Source organism: Mastigoproctus giganteus, chromosome 6, assembly GCF_048544385.1.
Source record: "Mastigoproctus giganteus isolate SK-2022 chromosome 6, ASM4854438v1, whole genome shotgun sequence".
Taxonomy (NCBI): domain Eukaryota; kingdom Metazoa; phylum Arthropoda; class Arachnida; order Uropygi; family Thelyphonidae; genus Mastigoproctus; species Mastigoproctus giganteus.
Genome location: NC_143580.1, coordinates 148,586,859 through 148,610,704, shown reverse-complemented (window position 1 = coordinate 148,610,704; position 23,846 = coordinate 148,586,859). Strand labels below are relative to the sequence as shown.

The window sequence follows — 23,846 nt, the reverse complement described above, 5'->3', positions numbered from 1 at the left end:
AACTGTTTCTTAGTTGGCCTTCACATTGCTTAAAAAATAAGACAAGTGGAGAGAATTCTGCCACCAATGTTCCTTGTATTAATACAAGAATGATATAAATGCTATTTAGTATACTTCTATATAATTACATAGGCAAAATAACTAATATAATAAGTATTTTTATTTTCTATAAACTATAAATTTATAACAATACAAGTGTCATTTTATAACTTAACTGTAATATAACTTAAAGCATACATATGGCTATAGCATAGACGGGGAATAGCACAGCATTATTGTTTTAATTAAATTCAGACTAAAATCACTCCTCGAATTACAGCAGCAAAGCAAAAAGCTCAAAGTAGCAGGAATGCTTTGGCTCAGGAGAACTACCAATGGCAGTTCTTATAAATCTGGGATTAATATTGTGCTGCTCATCGCTAGTTTGCTAATAGAGGGACACAATATAGCTGGCCAAAGGGGCTGTGTTTGTGTGCAAAATGTGTGAGGAAATTAAGTGTAAATTGAGTCTTTTTATGATCCTAAATGAGAGACTGAAGAAGAACATGGTTGACGTCCTCAAAGGAATTAAAACAAGCGATCCATCAAGCACCCAGCTGGCCAACTCAAAGCTAGAGCCTATACTTCTGCACTAGATAACATCCTCAACGGCAGAGTGCTGGTCCCACAGGAAACAGATATTGTCAGTGCCCTCTGTCAGCAAATGTACTATGTAAAAAGGATAGGTGAAACAGGGCAAAGGTATATCTGCCAGGGGCGAAATTTAATGCTGTTATAGAGCAACTGCCATCTTTTAAGGGCACGCAAAGTGGTTTGTTATATATGATGGTACTAATAATATTAAGAATAGGATATCAAAGAATTTACTTAACAGGTATAAAGCAACATTGACTGAAAGTTTAAAAGTGACTGAATTGAATGACAAGGCTCTCATTAATAATCTTGATGAGAGCCTTGTCAATCAATTCAGTACTGGAGAGACTGTCAAGGCTCATGCAATAGAATTTTTTCCAGCATTGTCTGTGTTACTGCCATCTGTGTTACATTATTAGCAGTAGTGACTTTTTACAAGGATGGCAGTACCACAGAGTTAGTATGATAATCTGGGACTACTGCTACCTATATTTGTCAATGTTGAACATCAAATGACATTTCTCAGCCCATCAGCCTAAGTTTTCTAGATCTTATTGCAGTAGTCTAAGTTGATTATTGTTATTAACCACCCTGACAACCTTTGTAACATCACTGAAAACTTAGACATTAAGCCTGATACATCAAAATCAATATGATTAATAAATATTGAAAATAACAATTGTCCCAGCACTGAAACCTAGGGGACTAGACTCATAACATTATTCCATGAAAAGCAGTGCCCACTGATAACTACTCTTCTCCCACTCAACTATCCCTTTATCCCTAGCGGTAACTTGCCTTTTTAATGCCACATTGCTTGTTGTACAGCAGTCTTTTATGTGCAACGGTATAAAAGCCTTCCTGAAATCCAAGCCTATGATATCAAAATTATTTTTTGCATCCAATTCTTTGGTTACTGCATCATAGTAACCAATCAGAACAGTAAGACAGGAACAACCCTTAAAAAATCCATGCAGTATAATTGCATTCCTGTCTAGATGATCCTGCATTACTTCTTTAAACAGTAACTCCATTATTTTACCTGGAACAGATGTTAAATTAAGAGGTCTGTAATTACGCATTTCACCCTTTGCACCCCATTTGTGAATTGGGGATACATTCCTACATCTGCAGTCCATAGAGACCTTCCTTAAACCAAGGATGCTCTCATAATTATGGCTAAGGGTTTGCTTACCTCCTTTGCTGCCTCTCTTAATATAATTGGACAGATCACATCCGCCCTCGGCACATTTTTTGTTTAGCTCAACAATTTCTCTTTGTTTCCTTTCAAATATGACATAATCATTCAGCTCACCATTACAGTTTGATAAACTTCTAGCATCCCCTCCCCTAATGATGTTCTCATGTATGAATGTAGATGCAAAATACCTATTCAGTTTTGTCAGCAACAAGAGCAGGGCCATCAAAAGTTAAACCATTGACATCAAGTAGCCCAATGTGTTCAATCCCTTCCTTCTACTATAAATATAATGAAAGAAGTCTTTGCTTCCGTTCTTTGCATTCTTTGCGAAAGATTTCTCATGATCTGCCTTCACTTGCCTAACCTCCTTTGTGACTTGATTACAGACTAGTTTACATCTAACATAGACATCTGCATCACCTGATAATTTATATGCATCCCATGTATTTTTCTTGTGGCAGAGAAGAAAAATACATGCATCCCATGTATTTTTCTTCTCTGCCACAAGTCTGATCAGTTCATCTGACAACCATTTAGGTCTAAGCTTTAAACAGTATTTCTTAGTTAGTATGAAAAGCTTAGTAGCTTCTCTGATTAGTTCCCTGAATGCTTCCATTTAGAATTTGGTAACATCATCATTTGGTTCCACTACACAGAATTTAAAAAACTGTCTGATACAAAAACAAAAGCCTTTCCTTATACCTTTGATAGTAGTTATGTCTTTAATTAAATTCCACACTAGTACATTGTCATCGCTGCCGCCTGAAAATTCTTCATGCATATGGAATCATTGCTGATAACCAGCTCAAGAGTAGTGCTTCCTCTCTTTGCCTCTCTAACATGCTGCTGTAGAAAACAGTCATCCAAGAAATCTACAAAAGTCTTGCTAGTGTGTGAGTGACCAATCCACAAATTCCAGTCAACATCTGGAAAGTTAAAATCCCCATTATGAGACATTCTGATTTATTGGCCCACTATTTCTCTGTACACGTTCATTAGGCCTATTACACACTCCTACTCTCAATTTTGTTTTCCCAGTGCTATATCACATAAAACTGACTCAACATTGCACTGGTCACACATGTCAATTGGATGCACAATCAAATGGTGTTCCTACTGGCAACTAATGAATGTCCATCATTTTGTGACACTCAGATTAATGCTTAATTTTATATAGATAGATTTATGTTTAGCAAAATACATCAACCTCACACTGTGAAGATCGTTACAAGTTCAGTTCACCAATATAAATAAATTATTCTTCTTCTAAAGGGGAAGCATACTGCTATTTATTTGTACTATGTGCCTTCACCCAGATACCCATTTCAAGGACTGCTGCCCATTCTTCAGTGGGTAGTCAAGGAGTTATCAATACAGACTTGACAATCAGCAATGAAGCTTCTTTCCTTCTTTTTTTCTTAATTTATAGTATGAACTCCTTTTTCGCAGCAGTCTTTTATTTCTCATATTATTATGTTATCCCAATATTGCTGGGTGTTTAGTATTCCACTGAAAAAGAATCAATAACCATCTGGGAAAATGGTTGTTGATTCTTTCTTGTATTGGTATTTGTAGTGCATAAAATGCACTACAAATACCAATACACTTCACCTCTCTGGGAAAAAGTGCCGTGCCATTTATTCATAGCATAAAACATAGCAGAGGAATCCAACGTGATTTGCTTCATATAAGATCAATGCATTTTGTGGCAAACTTAATTTTCTTCATGGTAATTAACGATGATGCATTTGCACTAATTAAACAACCATGTTTTATAAATCCTATTACCTGTAACATTTTAGCTCTTAGTTTTTTTTTTTTTTTTTGAATGAATAACAAAGTGAGAATTAGTGTATAGGAATTAGAGAAATGTTTCATAAAATTTCAATTCCTAATTTATTTCCATCAGACAAAGAGTTAAAACATTTCTGCTGAGAAAGCTGTTTATTACTCCTCTTACAACCATTACAGATGGAAGTAACTCTTTTATTATTAGTGAATGAATACAAATTAAAAACTAACTAATAAACTATAAAATTTAAAGAAAAGTGTTTAATACCTTGCATCTTCACAAGTACGCATTTGAAACGATATCCCACCTCCACAGGAGCGGGAACATGGACTACTGTCACTCCAAGAATTCCAGGGCCCGCCCTCATCAAACTCTGAATGAAGTCCCAGAGTAATATTCCTTGATAAGAAGTATTTATAATTTTTCCTGTGATGTTCATGCCTCAAATGCTAAAAATAAAAAATTCCAAATGGTGAATTGTTATAATGGTAAAAAGATCAGCTGAAAAGAGAGTGTGGGAAATGGTCAGTATCCATTAACGTTATCCATAGCAGAAACTTGGCCTTAATGCCACACTATCCAATTTGTACAGCAGTCTTTTATGTACAACAGTATCAAAAGCTTTCCTAAAATCCAAGTATAAGATATCAAAATTATTTTTTGTATCCAGTTCCTTTGTTACTGCATCATAGCATTAGCAAAGGCACATGATGCAAGAAAGCAAGTTTATATAGCATCAGCCAAAAAAAAAAAAAAAACACCCTTATTTCACCCATCCACTCGCTCCAAATGTTTGCCAAGTTCTACCTTGAGTCTATTTAAGCTATCAACTTCTACAACGACAGATGGAAGTTTGTTCCACCAATCAACCACCTGCTGGCTAAAGGCAAAAAGGCAAACTTCCGCACATCTATCCTACAACTGCCTTTCCTCAATTTGAATTTATGCCCTCTCAGGTGATTATTCTGAGCAAAAGGAAGAATCCCATCAGCATTGAGATGCTCAAACCAGTCAAGGCTGCTTTATACACCTTAATCAGATCACCTCGCAGATGCCTATATATATATATATATATATATATATATATATATATATATATATATAAATCACCTCACAGGTGCCTATATACACACACATGTAAGAATCGAGGCTTCATACACCTCAATCAGATCACCTCGCAGGTGCCTATATATATATATATATATATATATTTGTGTGTGTGTGTGTGTGTGTGTGTGTGTGTGTGTGTGTGTGTGTGTGTGTGTGTGTGTGTGTGTGTGTGTGTGTGTGTGTGTGTGTGTGTGTGTGTATGTGGGGCATTCGATAAATTATCTACCTAAGGTACTTCCCATAGTTACATTTCAATGTTTCATGATTTATCATGTTTCTATATATCTGCATCCCCTTCCTTAAAGAATTCCTCATATGTGAATATAGTTGCAAAATATTTATTTAGTTTGTTATTTGAATCAGGCCTGCTCCAACTTTATACCTCAGTTTATTAACCAAAATTTGTTATAATTAATCTAAATAATTATATAATTGATTATAAAAGTCCAATCATATTGAATCATGTGTAGTGGATGATCTTCAAAGCCTTTAAACATACATATATATATATATATACACATATATCTGATAATTAAAATAAATATGATATTTAAAATAAAAACATCAGCCAGTAGTACGGCAATAATGCAGAGCGAAACGAAACGCAAAATAATATAAAATAAACAAACAGGGAAGGGAAAGTAGAGATAATAGGACAAAAAGGTAGTCGATAATCCCCTGTATAATTTAGTCAATTAAGTCATTAAACCCAATTAATAAAAAAGATTACTTTTGCCTAACTTTTACCTCACATAATATAAATTAGTGGTAGTAGTGGGTTGATATGCTAAATAAGCAGCGCCTGTGCCGCCATTTATTCTTTTCCTTTCTATTATATAAGCTGGTTAAGCTTGCATTATGTCAGTGGTGTGGCTCTGATCAAGAGTGCTGTCTGTTCTATAGATTATTTTTCGCTGCATAAGGACCACCGCCATGCAAATCCTCTGCATTGGTTGATCTATCGGAGAACGGAGGGGTGGTTTGGTTCTTCGATATTTCTGCCTTTGCGATGATTTGTATGACGATTGAAATGCAGCGATTCCATGACCATTATTGGCCTCGTGGTCCTCTGTCGATATGGGGCATGATGGTCAGTCTATCATTTTGATCTATTATTTTGATATTTTAGTTTTTTGGTAGTTTCTTTAACCCTTTTTTGGTGATATTTCACGTCTTTTGGAACTGGTACCTTCGAGGGGGGTACCGCTAAATTATTTATAATTGGCATTATTTTAAATTTACATCTTTTTTATTAATTGGGTTTAATGACTTAATTGACTAAATTATACAGGGGATTATCGACTACCTTTTTGTCCTATTATCTCTACTTTCCCTTCCCTGTTTGTTTATTTTATATTATTTTGCGTTTCGTTTCGCTCTGCATTATTGCCGTACTACTGGCTGATGTTTTTATTTTAAATATCATATTTATTTTAATTATCAGATATAATTAGGCATCATGTGGAGGATATGCATTTGCTGCCTCTAATGATAGCTACATAGCCATATTTATTTATTTTTATTTTTATTACTTTTGCCTAACTTTTACCTCACATAATATATATATATATATACATACATACACACACACATGCACACGAGGGGCGTTCGATAAATTATCTACCTAAGATACTTCCCATAGTTACATTTCAATGTTTCATGTTTCTACATATCTCAACTTCAATCATACTAATTTTTATCCCACAATGTTTTTTGGTTTTGCTGCTGTAACAGAAAGAAGGAAGACACCTGTATATCAAATTATGAATTTGCTGAAATTGGAGCATCATTCAGTCATCAAGTTTCTTACCAAAGAAGGAAATGGAACAGAGGCCATTCATGAAAAGATGGTGGTTGCGTATGGCAACAATGCACCTTCAGAGTACTGGGTGAAATTCTGGTCAAAACAATTCAAGTAGGGTTGAAAGTCCATCGAAAATGATCCACATCCAGAAAGGCATGTGACAGCAATCACTCAGAAATATGCCAAGGTGTGGAAACCCCTGTGCTAAATGATAGACGTTTAAAGGTATCCCAAATCTCTAAGGAATGTGACATATCTGAGGGAACAATCATAACCATCCTCCATGAACATTTGGGGATGACTAAGGTCAGTGCAAGGTGGGTCCCCAGATTTCTGACCTCTGTGCAGAAGCAATTCAGGGTATGGCATTGTGAGTAGAATTTAGAGCTTTATGGAAGGGATCCTGCAACTTTCATCTCCACAATTGTTATGGGCAATGAAACATGGGTTCATCACTGGGATCCTGAAACCAAACAAAAATCAATGCAATGTAAGCACAAGGGTTCTCCCTCACCCAAAAAATTTTAGACAACCTTCAGCTGGAAAGATTAAGGCCAACATTTTTTTTTTTTTTTTTTGGGATGCTGAGAAAATTTTGTACATTCACTACTTGGAACACAAGCAGACAGTCACTGGGAGTCATATGCATCCCTACTGTATACAACCTAAGAGACAACCTACTGTACAACATAAAGGAAAAACAGCATGGAAAACTGTCCAGAGGTGTGCTGATTTTTCATGACAATGCACTAGTGCATAGGTCACATGCTGTTGCTGCTGCTTTGAGAGACTGTGACCTTACAGAACTTGCCCTCTACCTCAGAGTTTGGATCTGGCCCCTAGTGACTATTTCCTGATTTGACACCTCAATAAAACTTACGTGGAAATCACTTACATGGACATCAGTTCGTGATAATGAACTGAAGTTTGCTGTTCTGCATTCTTTGATGGACAGGACAAAGAATTTTATTTGTCTAGTATTTCCTCATTGCCAACAAAATGGAATTGAAGTTCAGGGGAATTACATTGAAAAATATAAACAGATTTTGCCTCTATCTCACCTCTTCATAGGTAGGTAGGTAGCTAATTTATAGAACACCCCCTCGTATAATATGATCTTGAAAGCTTTAAGCATATATATCAGATGATTTTGAAAGAAATTTAAAATTATACATTGGGGAAAAAAAAAAAAAGGAAAAAAGAAATATTTTGATCAATTTATTTTTCAATAACAGCATCACTGATAAAATCACCTTTGCCATTGGTTCATATTAAAATTTCGCACCTACACAGACAATACAGATAATGTTGACATTCCCTTCTCTTTCCTATCGTTTTGAGTCAAACGCTGATCGTTTCAGAAATTTTAATGAGTACACAATAAAAAATTAAACAATTTAAGATAAATACTTTAACTAACCTGTACTGCAAAGTTTAAATACTTCAACTAACTACAAAGCTCATTAACACTGGAAGTCATTGTAGAATAAGTAAATACATGGGCTGTGTTAGGGTAGCTAAAAATAGGAACAGGTGCATGTATACTTGCGTGTACCCCAATGCTAGGAGTTTAGTAAAAAAATTTTATGAATTTGAGGTGTTGGTCAAAACATCAAAGGCAGACATTGTTGGTATATCACAGACGTGGTGTCACACAGATATAAGGAATGCAGAATTGGAATTTGGGGAGTACAATGTGTACAGGAAGGATAGGAAGGGAGAAGGGATTATGCTATTGGTTAAGAAACACATAAAAGCAACGGAAGTACAGCAGTTAACATAGCTGGACAGTGCAATGTCCAGTCACTTTGGTATGTCATAAGCACTGGGAAAGCAAAATTGAGGGTAGGAGTGTGTTATAAGCCTAATGACTCTGATGAGTATAATAAACAACTGCAAAGAGAGATAGAGTGGGCCAGTAAATCAGTGTCTTATAATGGGGGATTTTAATTTTCCAGATATTGACTGGAATTTATGGGTTGGTCACATACACACTAGCAAGGCTTTTGTGGATTTATTGGATGATTGCTTTCTACAGCAGCATGTTTGGGAGGCAACCAGACGGAGTAATACTTCTGATCTGATTATCAGTAGTGATTCTTCATGCATTAAGAATCTGCAGATAAAGGAACAACTAGGTGGTAGTGACAACAGTGTGCTGAAGTGGGACTTACCTAAAGAGTTCATTACCATCAGAGATAAAGGAAAAGGTTTTTGCTTTCATAAAGGTGACTACGGCAGTCTGAGACAGTATTAAATTCTATATGCTGGGACCAAATGATGATGTTACCAGTGGTGGATTCAGGGTAGGGGCACTAAGGCATGTGCCTCCACTGTAATTTTTTGGAAAATATGCACCAATTGTTTAAACTTCCTTTTGTTACAAAAAAAAAAAAATTCTTTTTCATTGTGTCATAAGCACTGGGAAAGCAAACATAGGATTTGTTAACATAGGATTTTATCTATTTTTGCATTGTGGCTCAGCAATTTCCACTGACTACAGTTGGCAACACTGATGCCAATGTAATAGCCATTCTAGTGCACGAAATGGTGCGCCTGCTGTCATTTTTTTCTGGATGTTACCCACAGCAAATTCAAAATGGGAAGCATTCAAATAAATCTCGGACGGTACTAGGCTTTTCATACCAACTAAGAAATATTGTTCAAGGTTTAGGCCTAAATAGATGTCAGATAAACTAACGAGATATGTGGCAGAGAAGAAATATGCATGGGATACATATAAATTAACAGGTGACATGGAAGCCTATGATAGATATAAGCTGGTCTGTAACCAAGTCACAAAGGAGGTTAGGCAGGCAAATTTCTCAGATTACGAGAAATCTTTGGCAAAGGATGCAAAGAAAAACAGCAAAGAGTTCTTTACTTATGTAAACTCTAGAAGGAAGGGATGAATCTGGCAACCTGCAGAAAACACTGCAGAAAACCCATGGGGAAAAAATCAGGAAGTACACGAACCTAAGATAGGAGATCAAAGAGATGTGGCATATGCCTAAAGGCACTTCAAAAAGCGCAATCCTGAACAAAGTCACAATTTTGAACACCTGTAGGATAGTCAGAGAGTTCCTCGACTGAAAGTAATACCAGACATAACAACTACCACGCTGTAGTAGCAATACCTGTCACAAGGTGGAACCCCAAAAAAATAATAATGCATAGTAATTCGTTGTGAAGGACGAGCACACTATGAGATGCAGATGAAATTATGCCTTTCACACTACGATTGTAGTTTTTCTTTAAAGAGTTGTCTATGGTGTATCTACACCGATATTATATAGGTATAGTAACGTATTTATGTATTCATAGGTGAGGAAGAGACACACAGAATCTGAAGCTTCTGTAAGTATTTTATTTTATTTTATCAAAAGAAGCGAGCACAGCGAGTAGTGAGCAAAGCCCACTAGTATAATATTATTTAAATTTCTTTCATTACTTAGGTTTTTATAGGTTTTTAATTTATTTAAAGCTTTTTTATTAATTTTAATTAAAAATACAGCATGTACTTTTCTTTTATTATTCAATATAATCCAAATTAGCTCTGGCCATCTTCTCCTCGCATTATTAACTGCAATATGCAAGCAGATGAGCAAATGTTTTGCATTATGTTATATCATGTCCTTTTTAGTGGAGTTTGCTATTTACGATCGTAAATATCATTCATCAAACTGAAGAGCAGCCATAAAAACAACAAGAATTTTGACATGTATTTTGAACTTTAGAAGAGGGTTTGCTTGAAATAAATTCATACTAACCTTCGAGTACGACTTACGAATACAGCAAATTATAACTGTGAATTCATTTTGATATTCTTTTTATAGGACCTTGACTCACAGAATGCAAAGTGCCTGATTGTGGTTGCTCATGTATTCATAATTAAACTCCTGTGTTTTTTTATATATTTTTTTGAAAAAGAGAGAGTTTTAGTCAAATATGCCGCATGTTAAATTTGTATAACATTCGATATTCATAATTTATTAAATGAAGAGTATCAAAACTATGTTTTTTAATTAAATTATTCAGTTGCATACTGCAGTTAAATTACAACATAATACAGACATTAGCAAGTACAGCATTTTTAGGTGTGTTAGCATGCACATCTATTGTCTTCACTAGCTGTGAATTACAAGCTCCAAAAAAAGCATAAGTGTTTTGCTATTTTATTTACTTGTCATATTATATTGTACTTTATAAGTAGTTTTATAGTTTTAGTTACATTCGTTAATATTATTTTTAATTTAGATAGAGTTTTTACAGGTTACTACATAATATACGTAAAACCATTCCTTCGTTTGAATCTTGCAGTCATTGTTTTTGTATAGAGTGAGGGTAACAGAAAAAAATATCTCCCAAAAAAATGTCGCATTTTCATATTATTATAAATACTTATAATAATATTAATATATTTAAGTAATGGCTGAACTCCAGATTAGGGTAACCCATCCAACATGGCGAGGAAAGAAGTGATTGACAGGTGAAGGCACCTCCCACTCAGTGCTGTGATTGTATGGTCGAGTTCTGTGATTGAGTAATTATGAGGCGTTTTCTTTCTGAGGTGTTCAGCTTAGGTAGGGTTTTTATCCCTCCCATCCGGCTATTTTTGAATCAGAAAATGAGTTTGCGATCCAAAAACAGCGGCAAGTTGGGGAAAAAACACCCTAGGCATATCAACCTAGGAAGACAGAGAGCAGGAGGAGAGAGTGGGTGGAGTCACAACTTGTCAATCACTGCCTACCCTAATCTGGAGTTTTACCTTAAATAATTATAATAATAATACTTAAATAACTCGAGTATTACAATAATAATAAGAAGAAAATGGGATATTTTTTTTCGGGATTCACAGTGAATGGTAGGGAATTAATTTTTAAATGTGTTAAATAGGTAGCTATAAGGTAAAACTAGATAGCATAATACATATCACTGCATTTAGGAATCTATTAGATAATGTAGTATTGATAATTAGTTAATTAAATTTATAAATCTTATTAATTTTCATTGCTAATTTCAATATCATGCCCCCAGACTAGAGCAGCAAAGCAACGGGCACAAAGTGGCAGAAGTGCTGTGACTCGGGGAAGAACGGAGGGGGTGGCAATTCTTCAATGCATCACAGCCTAAACAAATGTGCAATATGTGAAATGTTTGCGGAACTCACTGAAACAGGACATGATCTAGCCAAGGAGGATGTCTTTGTGTTTGCACCTAATTTCTTGACACTCTGTGCTAGGTGCACAGTGTCAAGAAATTAGGTGCCAACTCAGTGTTCTCATGGACGCTTATGAGAGTTTGAAGAGTCAGGTAGATGCTCTTAAAGGTATTAAAATGAGGGACCCATTGAGCTCACAGCTGCCCAACTCAACGCCAGAGCTCACTCTTGTGCATAGCAAAACAGCGAAAATCTCCAAGGCAGAAAGTGCTGGTCCCACAGGAGGTAGTTATTGTCAGGGAGAAAGGTAATATATTGTGTAAAAAGGAAAGGTGGAACAGTACCAGGGTATGTCTACCAGGGGCAAAAGTTGATGATGTTGTAGAACAGATATCATCTTTTAAGGGCACAAAGGGTGATATTTTTGTATACTTTGGGACTAATTACAGTAAGAGTAGGAGATCTGCAGATTTACTTAACAAGTATAGCTCAATGCTGAAAAAAAGTTGTCAGTTAGGGTTAAATTTGAAAGTATCTGCAATTTTGCTCAGACACGATAGGATGGAGTATATGATGAGAGCCTTATCAATCAATTCAGCCCTGGAGACACTGTGCAAGGCTCATAGGGTAAAATTTTTTTCAGCATGGTCTGTGCTTGTTAACAGGAAAGACTACTTCTACAGGGATGGGATACACTTAAATAGAAAGGGTGTAAGAATATTTGCAGATGCTTTCAAGCCAGCGTTAGGCGAGTCGGAACACTGCTAGCTTGGGGGGGGGGGGGATTCACAGACTAAAAGGTTAAAAGTAGCCACAGGCAGAGGGGAAAGTGATTCTTGCTCTGCTTCTGTTACAATGAGCAGCTGCCTGGAGGGCAAGGTGCAGGGGGTTTGAGGGACTGGTGGGAGCCATCATAAAACAAATAAATACATGGGTTGTACAGACACGATAGGATGGAGTATATGATGAGAGCCTTATAAATCGATTCGGCCCTGTAGGGATTGCACAAGGCCCATAGGGTAGAATTTTTTTCAGCATGGTCTGTGCTTGTTAACAGGAGAGACTGCTTCTAGAGGGATGGGATACACTTAAATTGAAAGGGTGCAAGAATATTTGCTGATGCTTTCGAGCCAGCGTTAGATGAGTTGGAACACTGCTAGCTTGAGGGGGGGGATTCACAGACTAAAAGGTTAAAAGTAGCCACAGGCAGAGGTGAAAGTGATTCTTGCTCTGCTTCTATTACAATGAGCAGCTGCCTGGAGGGCAGGGTGCTGGGAGTTTGAGGGACTGGTGGAAGCCACCATAAAACAAATAAATACATGGGCTGTGTTAAGGTAACTAAGAAAACGAATAGGTGTATGTACACCAATGCTAAAAGTGTAGAAAATAAATCTGATGAATTTGAAGTGCTGGTCAAGACATCAAAGGCAGATATTGTAGGGATATCAGAGTCATGGTGTCACAGATATTAGGAATGCACAACTGGAATTTGGGGAGTACACATTGTACTCCCCAAAAAGGATAGACAGGATAAGAAGGGAGGAGTGGTTATGCTGTTAATTAAGAAAAGCTTAAAATCTAAGGAAATGCATCTAGTTGACATAGATGTATAGTGCAATGTTGAGTCAGTTTGATGTGACATAAGCACTGGGAAAGCAAAATGAGAGTAGGAGTGTGTTATAAGTCTAATGACTCTAATGACTACAACGAACAATTGTACAGAGAAAAAGAATGGGCCAGTAAATCAGATTGTGTTATAAAGGGGGATTTTAACTTCCCAGATATTGACTGGAACTTATGGGTTGATCACTCGCACACTAGCAAGGCTTTTGTGGATTTATTGGATGATTGTTTTATGCATCAGCAAGTTCGAGAGACAACTAGAGAGTATAATACCCTTGATCTGGTTATCAGCAGTGATTATTCGTGCATTAAGAATTTGGAGATAAAGGAACCACTGGGTGGCAGTGATCACAGTGTACTGATGTGGGATTTACTTAAAGATATAATTACTATCAGGGGTAAGGGAAGGGTTTTTGCTTCCATAAAGGTGACTACAGTGGGAACTACTAGGGTTTTCATACCAATTAAGAAATATTGTTTAAAATTTATGCCTAAATGGATGTCAGCTGAACTAATGAGACTCCTGGCAGAGAAGAAAAATGCATGGGATGCATATAAATTATCAGGCGACACAGAAGCCTATGGCAGATATAAGCTAGTCTGTGATCAAGTCAGAAAGATAAGGCAAGTGAAGGCAGATTACGAGAAATATTTGGCAAAGGATGCTAAGAAAAACAGCAAGGACTTCTTTACTTATGTAAACTCTAGAAGGAAGGGGATGAATCAGATTGATCCACTTGATATCGATGGTTCAATGTTGATGATCCTGCTCAGATAGCTGATAATCTGAATAAGTATTTTGCATCTACGTTCACACGAGGAGTTATTAAAGAAGGAAAATGCCGTAAGTTTATCAAACTGTAACAGGGTGCTTAATGATTTTGTAATAACTGAGAGAAAAGCGGAGGAGAAATTATTAAAGTTAAACATAAGAAAGGCACCTGGGCGTGGGTGGGATCTATCCAGTTACAGTATATTAAAGGACGCGGCAAAGGAAGTAAGCAAACCCTTAGCCATAATTATGAGAGAATCCTTGGACTCAGCGGAGGTCCCCACGGACTGGAGATGTATAAATGTATCCCCAATTCACAAAGGGAATCTAAGAGTGACACGAGTAATTACGGCCAGGTAGTTTTACTTCCGTTCTAGGGAAAATAATGAAATCACTGGTTAAAGGAGAATTGCATGATTATCTAGACAAGGCTGCAGTGATTCAGACACAGCAATGGTTTGTTAAGGGAAAGTCTTGTCTGACAAATTTGATTGGTTACTAGGTTACTAGGATCACATCCATGGTTACTAGGATGTGATTACAAAGTAACTGGATGCAAAAAATCATATTAATCCAATTAATACATTATACAAGAATAAATTTATGACACAATATTATGATTTAAAATTATTAATATATACAGGTTTCTTAAATATACTCCTGTATTTAATTTCCATATTCTATTCACTGCCAAAAGGAAGAGCAAAGCGAGGTCGATACACATCAACCCACCACAAACTTAACCACCCAGCAATAACTCACAGAAAATGGAAGACAACTGTCAAATTTATGAAAATATTTTAGACTAAACTGCTTAATAAGGGAAAAAGTTATTTCAGGATGGTCCATGCTCACAAGTAGTAAAGTGACACTTAACAATCTCCACTCTCTTTTATACTAATAATAAGATTCAATTTAGTGTAGCGCGACGAGATTATTTTTATTAACCAATGTAAATAATGTTAGTTACACCTGCGTGTAAAGGTACACGAGTCCAAAATCATGTATGGTCTATGTACATTAATACCATTAGGGTTTAACTTCATTTTAAGTGTTTCGGCTATTAGGAGTTTTATACAGGAATTTTATATTAGGAATTTTATGTATTCACTTGAAATGAAGTTAAACTCTAATGCTATAAATGTACGTAGACCATACACAATTTCAGACTCGTGGACCTTTACACGCATGTGTAAATAACATTATTTACATTTGTTAATAAAAATAATCTCATCACAGTACACTAAATTGAATCTTATTATTAGTATAAAAGAGAGTGGAGATTGTTAAGTGTCACTTTACTTCTTGTGAGCACAGACCATCCCGAAATACCTTTGTCCCTTATTAAGAAGTTTAGTCTAAAATATTTTAGTAAATTTGACAATTTCCTGTCCATTATTGCTGGATGGTTTTAGTTTGTGGTGGGTTGATGTACATTGACTTCGCTTTGCTGTTCCTTTTGGCAGTGAGTAGATTATGGAAATTGAATACAGGATTATTTTTAAGAAACCTGTATATATTAACAATTTTAAATCATAATATCGTGTCATAAATTTAGTCTTATATAATTTATTAATTGGATTAATATGATGTGAGTGTCAGGCCAAAGAACTTCCTACAAAAAGGAATGAGTTAAATCTCTTATATTTTTCAGGTAAGACTACTGTACAAATTGGAGCAGTGTGGTATTAAAGGTAAGTTGCTACAATAGATAAAGGGTGGTTGAGTGGGAGAAGACAGAGAGTGGTAATCAATGGATGCTGCTCTTCATGGACTAATGTTATTAGTGGAGTCCTCCAGGGTTCAGTGTTGGGCCTACTGTTGTTTTGTATATTTATCAATGATATTGATGAAGGAATATCAGGCTTAATGTCGAAGTTTGCAGATAATACAAAGGTTGGCAGGATTGTTAATGATAGTAATGGCAGTGTGCTACTGAATTTTAAAATTGATAAATCTGACTTCTACACATATGCAAAGTACTGCATATGGGTAGAAGTAACCCCAGAGAAACATACCATGTGGTACTACACTTAGAGTAGTAGAAAATGAAAAAGGCCTGTGAGTAATTGTGTTCAGATATGAAGTTTTCTGAGCAATGCAGACAGGCTGCCTGAGCAGTTCATGGGTTATTGTCAATGATATGCAAGAATTTTGTTAGTAAGGAAAAGGAGGTGATTATCCGTTTGTATAAGGCAATGGTCAAGCCATGCTTTGAGTACTGCATACAGGTTTGAAGGCCTCATTTTTGGAAGGATGTAGAGTTGCTTGAGCGTGTACAGAGAAGGGGAACAAGATTGGTGAGGGGAATGAAGGAAAAGGAAAATGAAAGAGCAATCAGAATAGTCTTCACCAGGCAAATTGCGATGAGATGCCTTGAATCCACGATATAGGTATAAATGGTAGTTTAGCTACCACTCGTCCATCAAAAATTGAATTAAACATGAAGGTGTCCTGTTACCAAGAAAGGCTTAAGCTCTGCAAATTGCAGCATCTGGAGACTAGGCACCTGCCAGGTGATCTGATTGAGATGTATAAGGCCTTGAATGGATTGAGCACGCTGAATTCTGATGAGATTCTTTTGCTTGCTCAGATTACGAACCTAAAGGGGCATAAATTCAAATTGAAGAAAGACTGTTCTAAGAATAGATGTGCGGAAATTTGCCTTTAGCCAGCGGGTGGCTAATTGCTGGAACAAACTTTCATCCGTCGTCGTTGTGGAAGTTGATAAAATCAAGGAGGAACTGGGCAAACCTTTAGAGGGAATGGATTTGTGAAATTGTTTTTTTTTGGCTGATGCCACATAAGCTCATATGCTTGCTCTCTTGCATCACATGCCTCCATTACTATTACTGTATTCCGTCCGGCCATTTGCCGTTATCTGTATGTCCATTTGCAGTCCATCTATCTACTGTCCTTCCACATGTAACAACTCTATTCCCAGTGGACAGATTTTTGAGATTTTTTTTTCTTTTTACATACAATTTGTAAAAAAGAAATTCATAAATTAAATGTAGTTTTAATGCAGTATTGGTAGATTTAGACAGTTTGTGCACGCTTCGTGGTATTGTTATGTTGTGAATTTGGTGTCGCTTGTGAAGAGGTGCAAATACGATTAACATTTGTATTGATTAATTTATTGTAAACTCCACTTATCTGGTGGTCCTGCCAGATTATAAGCAAGAACATATATAGAGAGAAAAGAGAATATAAAAAAATGCGTATACAGGGGCAAGTGACACTTATAATACAGGTGTAAGTTAATTAAACTGAACGATTAATTTAGAGATCTAAAACTATAGAGTTTTCTAAGTGTTCTTTAAAGTTTATAATAACTATATTTAGAAGTGCAAAGTAAATATTAACTATATTTACGTTGCACTCCTATTAATCACAGAAAAAGAAAAAAATTAATATAAGAAAATAATTGAACAGTCCTGATATGTAACTCACTGCGTACATTAACTAACTTTTTATTTTTCTGTTTACATAATGTAGTATTAACATTAGGATGTCTAAAAATGATGCGAAGAAGCGGACTTTTCTGCAATTGCCGAAAAAATAATAAATAAAATAAAATAAAATCTAATCAGTCATACTTTAACAACAGCCAAAAAGTGACTATCTGATTTGCCATTGAAGTTTACCATGCTCTCTGCCTCGGCTCCTTTTTGCAAGTAATTTATTCCAACGGTCTATTACAGGCTAGCCAAAAATAAACACCATGAGATCCCGCCTTCTGTTACTAAGATTTTATATTTGTGCTTCATGGTTCTTTTCTCTCCTAAAGTGAAAATATACCTTCCTCGTTCATTTCACTGATTCCCTTCAGGGCCTTACATACCTCATTCAAATCCCGCCTAAGATGTACAGTTGTCACGCTTTGCAGTCGGTAGTTTCTAAGCCGGTCTTTATATGGAAATGGACCGCCGTCCCTCACCAATTTGATTATCAGTCTTTGAACTCACTTTCTCTCTCTCTCTCTCTCTCTCTCTCTCTCTCTCTCTCTCTCTCTCTCTCTCTCTCTTATAGAGAAAAGAGCAGAGGGGAAGAGATTGTGAGCACTCTGTACGGGATGAGTATTGATCTATCTATCCTCCAGCAATCAGAATTGAGGTATCAATCGAGTACTTGGAAAAAGTCATGGAGTTTATATCTCGAAGTAATGTAGTTTTTACAATTGACACTTGGAAAAAAAACACCTTCCCGTTTCACCCATTCACTCCAACAGTTTGTCTAATTCAGCCTTGAATTTATTTAAGCTGCCAACTTCCACAACGACAGATGAAAGTTTGTTCCAGCAGTCAACCACCCACTAGCTAAAGGCAAATTCTGCACATCTATTCTACAACTGTGTTAACTTAATTTGAATTTATGCCCCCTCAGTTTCGTAATCTGAGCAAGCGGAAGAATCCCATCAGCATTGAGCTTGCTCAAACCATTCAAGGCCTTATACACCTCAATGATATCACCTCGCAGGTGACTAGTCTCCAGACATTGCAATTTTCAGAACTTAAGCCTTTCTTAGTATCAGCAACGCTTTGTTCCACTCACTAATCTTGTTGTAATTCTCTGTACTCATTTCAGCAGCTCTAAACTTTCCTAAAATGAGGCCTACTGACCTATATGCAATGCTCAAGGTGTGGCCTGACCACTGCCTTATACAAGGGGATGATTACCTCCTTATCCCTGCTAGCAAAATTCCTATATATATATATCATTGACAAGATCCCATGAGCTACACTTGCAGCCCATCTAGACTGCTCAGAAAACTTCATATCTGACTGCACAATCATCCCCAGGTCTTTTTCATTCTCCACTACCCTGAATGTAGTACCGCACAGTTGGTATGTTACTCTGGGGTTACTGCAACCCAGTGCCATAGTCGTAAAATTAGCAGAAGGTATACCCTATGAATGTTACGACTAGCAGAGAGTATACTGTGCATATCAGGTTTATTAATCGAATTCCAGAGGGTATACGTGGTACACCCTTGTGTACATACACACACACACGGCATATTTACTTACTTATATATACGGCATATACACTGAGTGATCACTGAATTATGACTACCCTTATGAAAATTTAATGCGACCCGTTGATCACAAGAGGTAAGAGAGTGCGCAGTTAGTCGACCAGAGCAGCATAGATAAGGTCTCAGTGGTTCAGTAGATAGTAAAATTCTGAGCATGATGGGTAAAAGCAAGGATTTATCAGACTTTGATTTTTAAGGCCAGATTGTGGGAACTCAACAAGCTGGTGCTTCAATTTCCCAAATGACTGAACTGGTGGGGTGTTTGAAAGCCGCCATTGTTAAAGTGTACCAGGATTGGCATCAAAATGGTCAAACAACGACCTGACAGGAAAACTGCAAACGTCAGCGAAAGGTTGATGTTAGAGGCGAGAGCCGGGTCCAACGACTCGCAGAGGCGAACAGGCGCAGCGCTGCTGAAGAGTTGACTACCCAATACAACATGGGCAAACCCGGAACAATATCTGGCATGACCATGCATCACACACTTGCACGTATGGGCTATACCAGCAGACAACCCCTATGGCATCCTCTCCTAACCAAGGTTCATCAGCGTAAAAGACTCGCCTGGAGCAAAGATCATGCAAGTTGGATGTTAGAAGACTGTAAGAAGGCATGCTGGTCGGATGAGTTGTGAATTTGCTCCACACCGTGGATTGTCAGGTACGGATTTGGCATCAACAACATGAGGCTCTTTATCCATCATTCATGGTATCAAAAGTGCAGGCTGGTGGAGGCGGTTGTATGGTGTGGGGCTGGAACTTGTACCCCTGGTGCATGTGGAACAATGTATCACTGGTCTCCACTATTGTCAACTGCTTGCTGACTATGTACACCACGCTATGTTACACTTTTTCCTGAATGGCAATGGTGTCTTCCAAGATGACTCGGGCACATCAAGTGCCCGAGCCATCGGGCACTTGATGTGCAGAAATGGTTTGAGGAACAGAGTTCTGACTTCTAGCATATCGATTGGCCTCCAAACTTTCCCTGATATCAATCCCATAGAGCACTTGTGGGACACTATAGATAGGCATATCAGGCATCTGGATATAACCTCCATACCTGCATTTCTAGCGGCATTACACACAGCTTGGTTGGCCATACCTCCCGAACGCATCCAACATTAGCATTAGAATTAGTAGAGGCATATGATGCAAGAAAGCAAGCTTATACAGAATCAGCTGAAAAAAAAAAAAAAAAAAAAAAAACCACTCCCATTTCACCCCTCTATTCGTTCGAAATACCTGTCCAGCTGAGCCTTAAATTTATTTAGGCTATCGACTTCCACAACAAGGGATGGAAGTCTCTTCCAACAACCAACTACCCGCTGGCTAAAGGCAAATTTCCGCACATCTTTTCTACCTGTCTTTCCTCAATTTGAATTTATGCCCTCTCAGGTGATTATTCTGAGCACCTAAACTTTCCTAAAATGAGGAAGAATTCCTCAATGCTGAAGAATCCCATCAGCATTGGGGAATGCTGATGGGATTCTTCAAACCATTCAAGGCTTTATACACCTCTATCAGATCACCTCGCAGGTACCTAGTGTCCAGCCGCTGCAATTTGCAGAACTTAAGTCTCTCTTGGTAAGAGGATCCCTTCATTCCCCTGACCTATTTTGTTACCCTTCTCTGTACACACTCAAGCAAATATACATCCTTCCTAAAATGAGGCCTCCAGACCTGTACAACAGTACTCAAGGCGTGGCCTGACCATTGCCTTATACAGAGGGACAGTCACCTCCTTTTCCCTGCTAGCAAAATTCCTATTATCATTGACAAAACCCCATGACCTGCTCTGGCAGCCTCTCTGCATTGCTCAGAAAACTTCATATCTAACTGCACAAGTACAACTAGATCTTTTTCATTTTCTACCACTCTATGTGTAGTACCACACAGTTGGTACGTTCCTCTGGGGTTACTTCTGTCCATATGCAGTACTTTGCATTTGTCAATGTTAAACTTCAGTTGCCACTTCTCAGCACATCTTACCAAATTGTCTAGATTCTGATGCAGCAGCATAGCATCAGTAGTGTCCTTAACACCCCTGCCAACCTTTATATCGTCTGCACACTTGGGCATTAAGCTTGATATACCATCATCAATATCATTTATAAATACAGAAAACAACAATAGACCCAACACTGAACCCTGAGAGACACCACTAACAACATTAGTCCACGATGAACAGTGTCCATTGATTACCACTCTGTCTTCTCTCCCTCAGCCACCCCTTTATCCATAGCAGCATTTTTGCCTCCAATGCCACACAGCTCCAATTTGTGCGGCAGTCTTACATGTGCAACAGTATCAAAAGCTTTCTTAGATACAAATATATAATATCAAAGTTATTCCCTGCATCCAGTTCTTTTGTGACTTCATCATAGTATCCAGTCAAATTGGTCAGGTAAGTCTTTCCTTTAACAAAACCATGCTGTGTCCGACTATAACTCAAGTCTTATCTAGATGATCCTGCAGTGCTTCTTTAACCAGTGCCTCCATTAATTTTCCTGGAACAGAAGTTAAACTCCAGGTCTATAATTACTTGTGTCAGCCTTTGATCCTCCTTTGTGAATTGGGGTCACATTTGCACATCTCCAGTCTATGGGTACCTCCCCTGAGTCCAAAGAAGCTCTCATAATTATGGCTAAGGGTTTGTTTACTACCTTTGCTGCCTGCTTTAATATAACTGGATAGATCCCATCCACCCCGGATGCCTTTTTTATGTTTATCTTCAACAATTTCTTCCCCACATTGCTTTCAGTTATTACAAAACCATCTAGCTCACTGCCAGAGTTTACCTCTGGCATTCCCCTTCCCGAATAACTCCTCATGTGTGAATGTAGATGCAAAATACTCGGTTAGCCACCTGAGCAGGATCCTCAACTGTTGAACCATCAATATCCAGTGTACCAATCTGATTCTTCCCTTTCCTTCTAGAGTTTACATAGGTAAAGAACTCTTTTCTGTTTTCCTTTGCCAAGGATTTCTCATAATCTGCCTTTGCCTGCCTAATCTCGTTTGTGACTTGGTTACAGACCAGCTTATATCTATCATAGGCTTCCATGTCACCCATTAATTTACATGTATCCCATGCATTTTTCTTCTCTGCCATATGTCTCATTAGTTCATCTGACATCCATTTAGGCCTAAAAATTGAACAATATTTCTTAGTTGGTATGTAAAGCCTAGTGGCTTCCAAGATAATTTCTTTGAATGCTTCCCATTTTGAATTTGCTGTTGGTAACATCATCAATTGGTCCCACTGTATAGAATCTAAATACTGTCTCAGACCATCATAGTCGCATTTACGAAAGCAAAAACCCTTCCCTTTACCCCTGATGGTAGTTACCTCTTCGAGTAAATTCCACTTCAACACACTGTGATCACTGCCACCTAGTGGTTTCTTTATCTGCAGATTCTTAATGCGTGAAGAATCACTACTGATAATCAGATCACGAATATTACTCCCTCTAGTTGCCATCCGAACATGCTGATGTAGAAAAGAGTCATCCAATAAATCCACAAAACCCTTGCTAGTGTGTGAGTGACCAACCCACAGATTCCAGTCAATATCTGAGAAATTAAAATCCGCCATTATAAGACTCTCTGATTTACTGGCCCACTCTATTTCCCTGTGCAGTTTCTTATTATACTCATCAGAGTCATTAGACCTATAGCACACTCCTACTCTCAATTTTGATCTCCCAATGCTTATGTCACACTAAACTGACTCGACACTGCACTTTCCAGCGATGTCGACTGGCTTCACTTCCTTGGATTTTATGTGTTTCTTAACTAATAGCATAATCCATCCTCCCTTCCTATTCTGTCTATCCTTTCTGTATACATTTTACTCCCCAAATTCCAGTTCTGCATTCCTTATATCTGTGTGACACCACGTCTCTGATATCCCAACAACATCTGCCTTTGATGTTTTGAGCAATACCTCAAATTCATCAAATTTATTTACCAAACTCCTAGCATTGGTGTACATGCAAGTATACATGACCTATTCTTAGTTACCCTAACACATTCCTATTCTTAGCTACCCTAACACAACCCATGTGTTTACTTGTACCGCAATGACTCCCAGCAGTGAAATACCCTGCATCTTGTTTTCCAGGCTGCTGCTCATTCCAATAGAAGCAGTGCAAGAATCACTTTCACCTCTGCCAGTGGCTACTGTTAATCTATTAGTCCTTGTATCCCCCCCAAGCTAACAGTTTTCCGCATCAGCAAATATTCCTGCACCCTTTTTATTTAAGTGTATCCCATCCCTGTAGAAGCAGTCTCTCCTGTTAACAAGTACAGACCAGGCTGAAAAAAATTCTACCCCTTGAGCCTTGCACAATCTTTCCAGGGCCGAATTGATCGACAAGGCTCTCATTATATACACCCTCCTATCGTGTCTGGGCAGAATTGCAGACACTTTTAAACTCAACCCTAATTCACGGCTTTTTTTCAGCAGTGACCTGTACTTGTTAAGTAATTCCGCCAGTCTCCTACTCTTGATATCATTAGTGCCAACGTGTACAACTTATAATTCACGTCATAATTCAGTGATCACTCAGTGTATATTAAAAATAATAAAACTATAAGTATTTCCTAAGAATCAAATTCTAAAAAATTTATTTTTTAATTTTTCAGTAAATATTTTTAAATAATATTTGTTTTTTCAAGTCTTTCAAAAACCAGATCACCTATAAAAAT

General features: G+C 37.4%; 1 protein-coding gene across 1 annotated transcript in view; it reads right to left on the bottom strand.

Moving 5' to 3' along the window:
* The window catches only part of LOC150084650 (papilin-like), a 967,274-nt gene that overhangs the window by 777,456 nt on the left and 165,972 nt on the right, over positions 1-23,846 (bottom strand). The window contains exon 3 of the mRNA XM_090376529.1: positions 3,894-4,075. Coding sequence (XP_090232655.1) covers positions 3,894-4,075 — 182 coding nt within the window. The remainder of the gene's footprint in view (positions 1-3,893; positions 4,076-23,846) is intronic.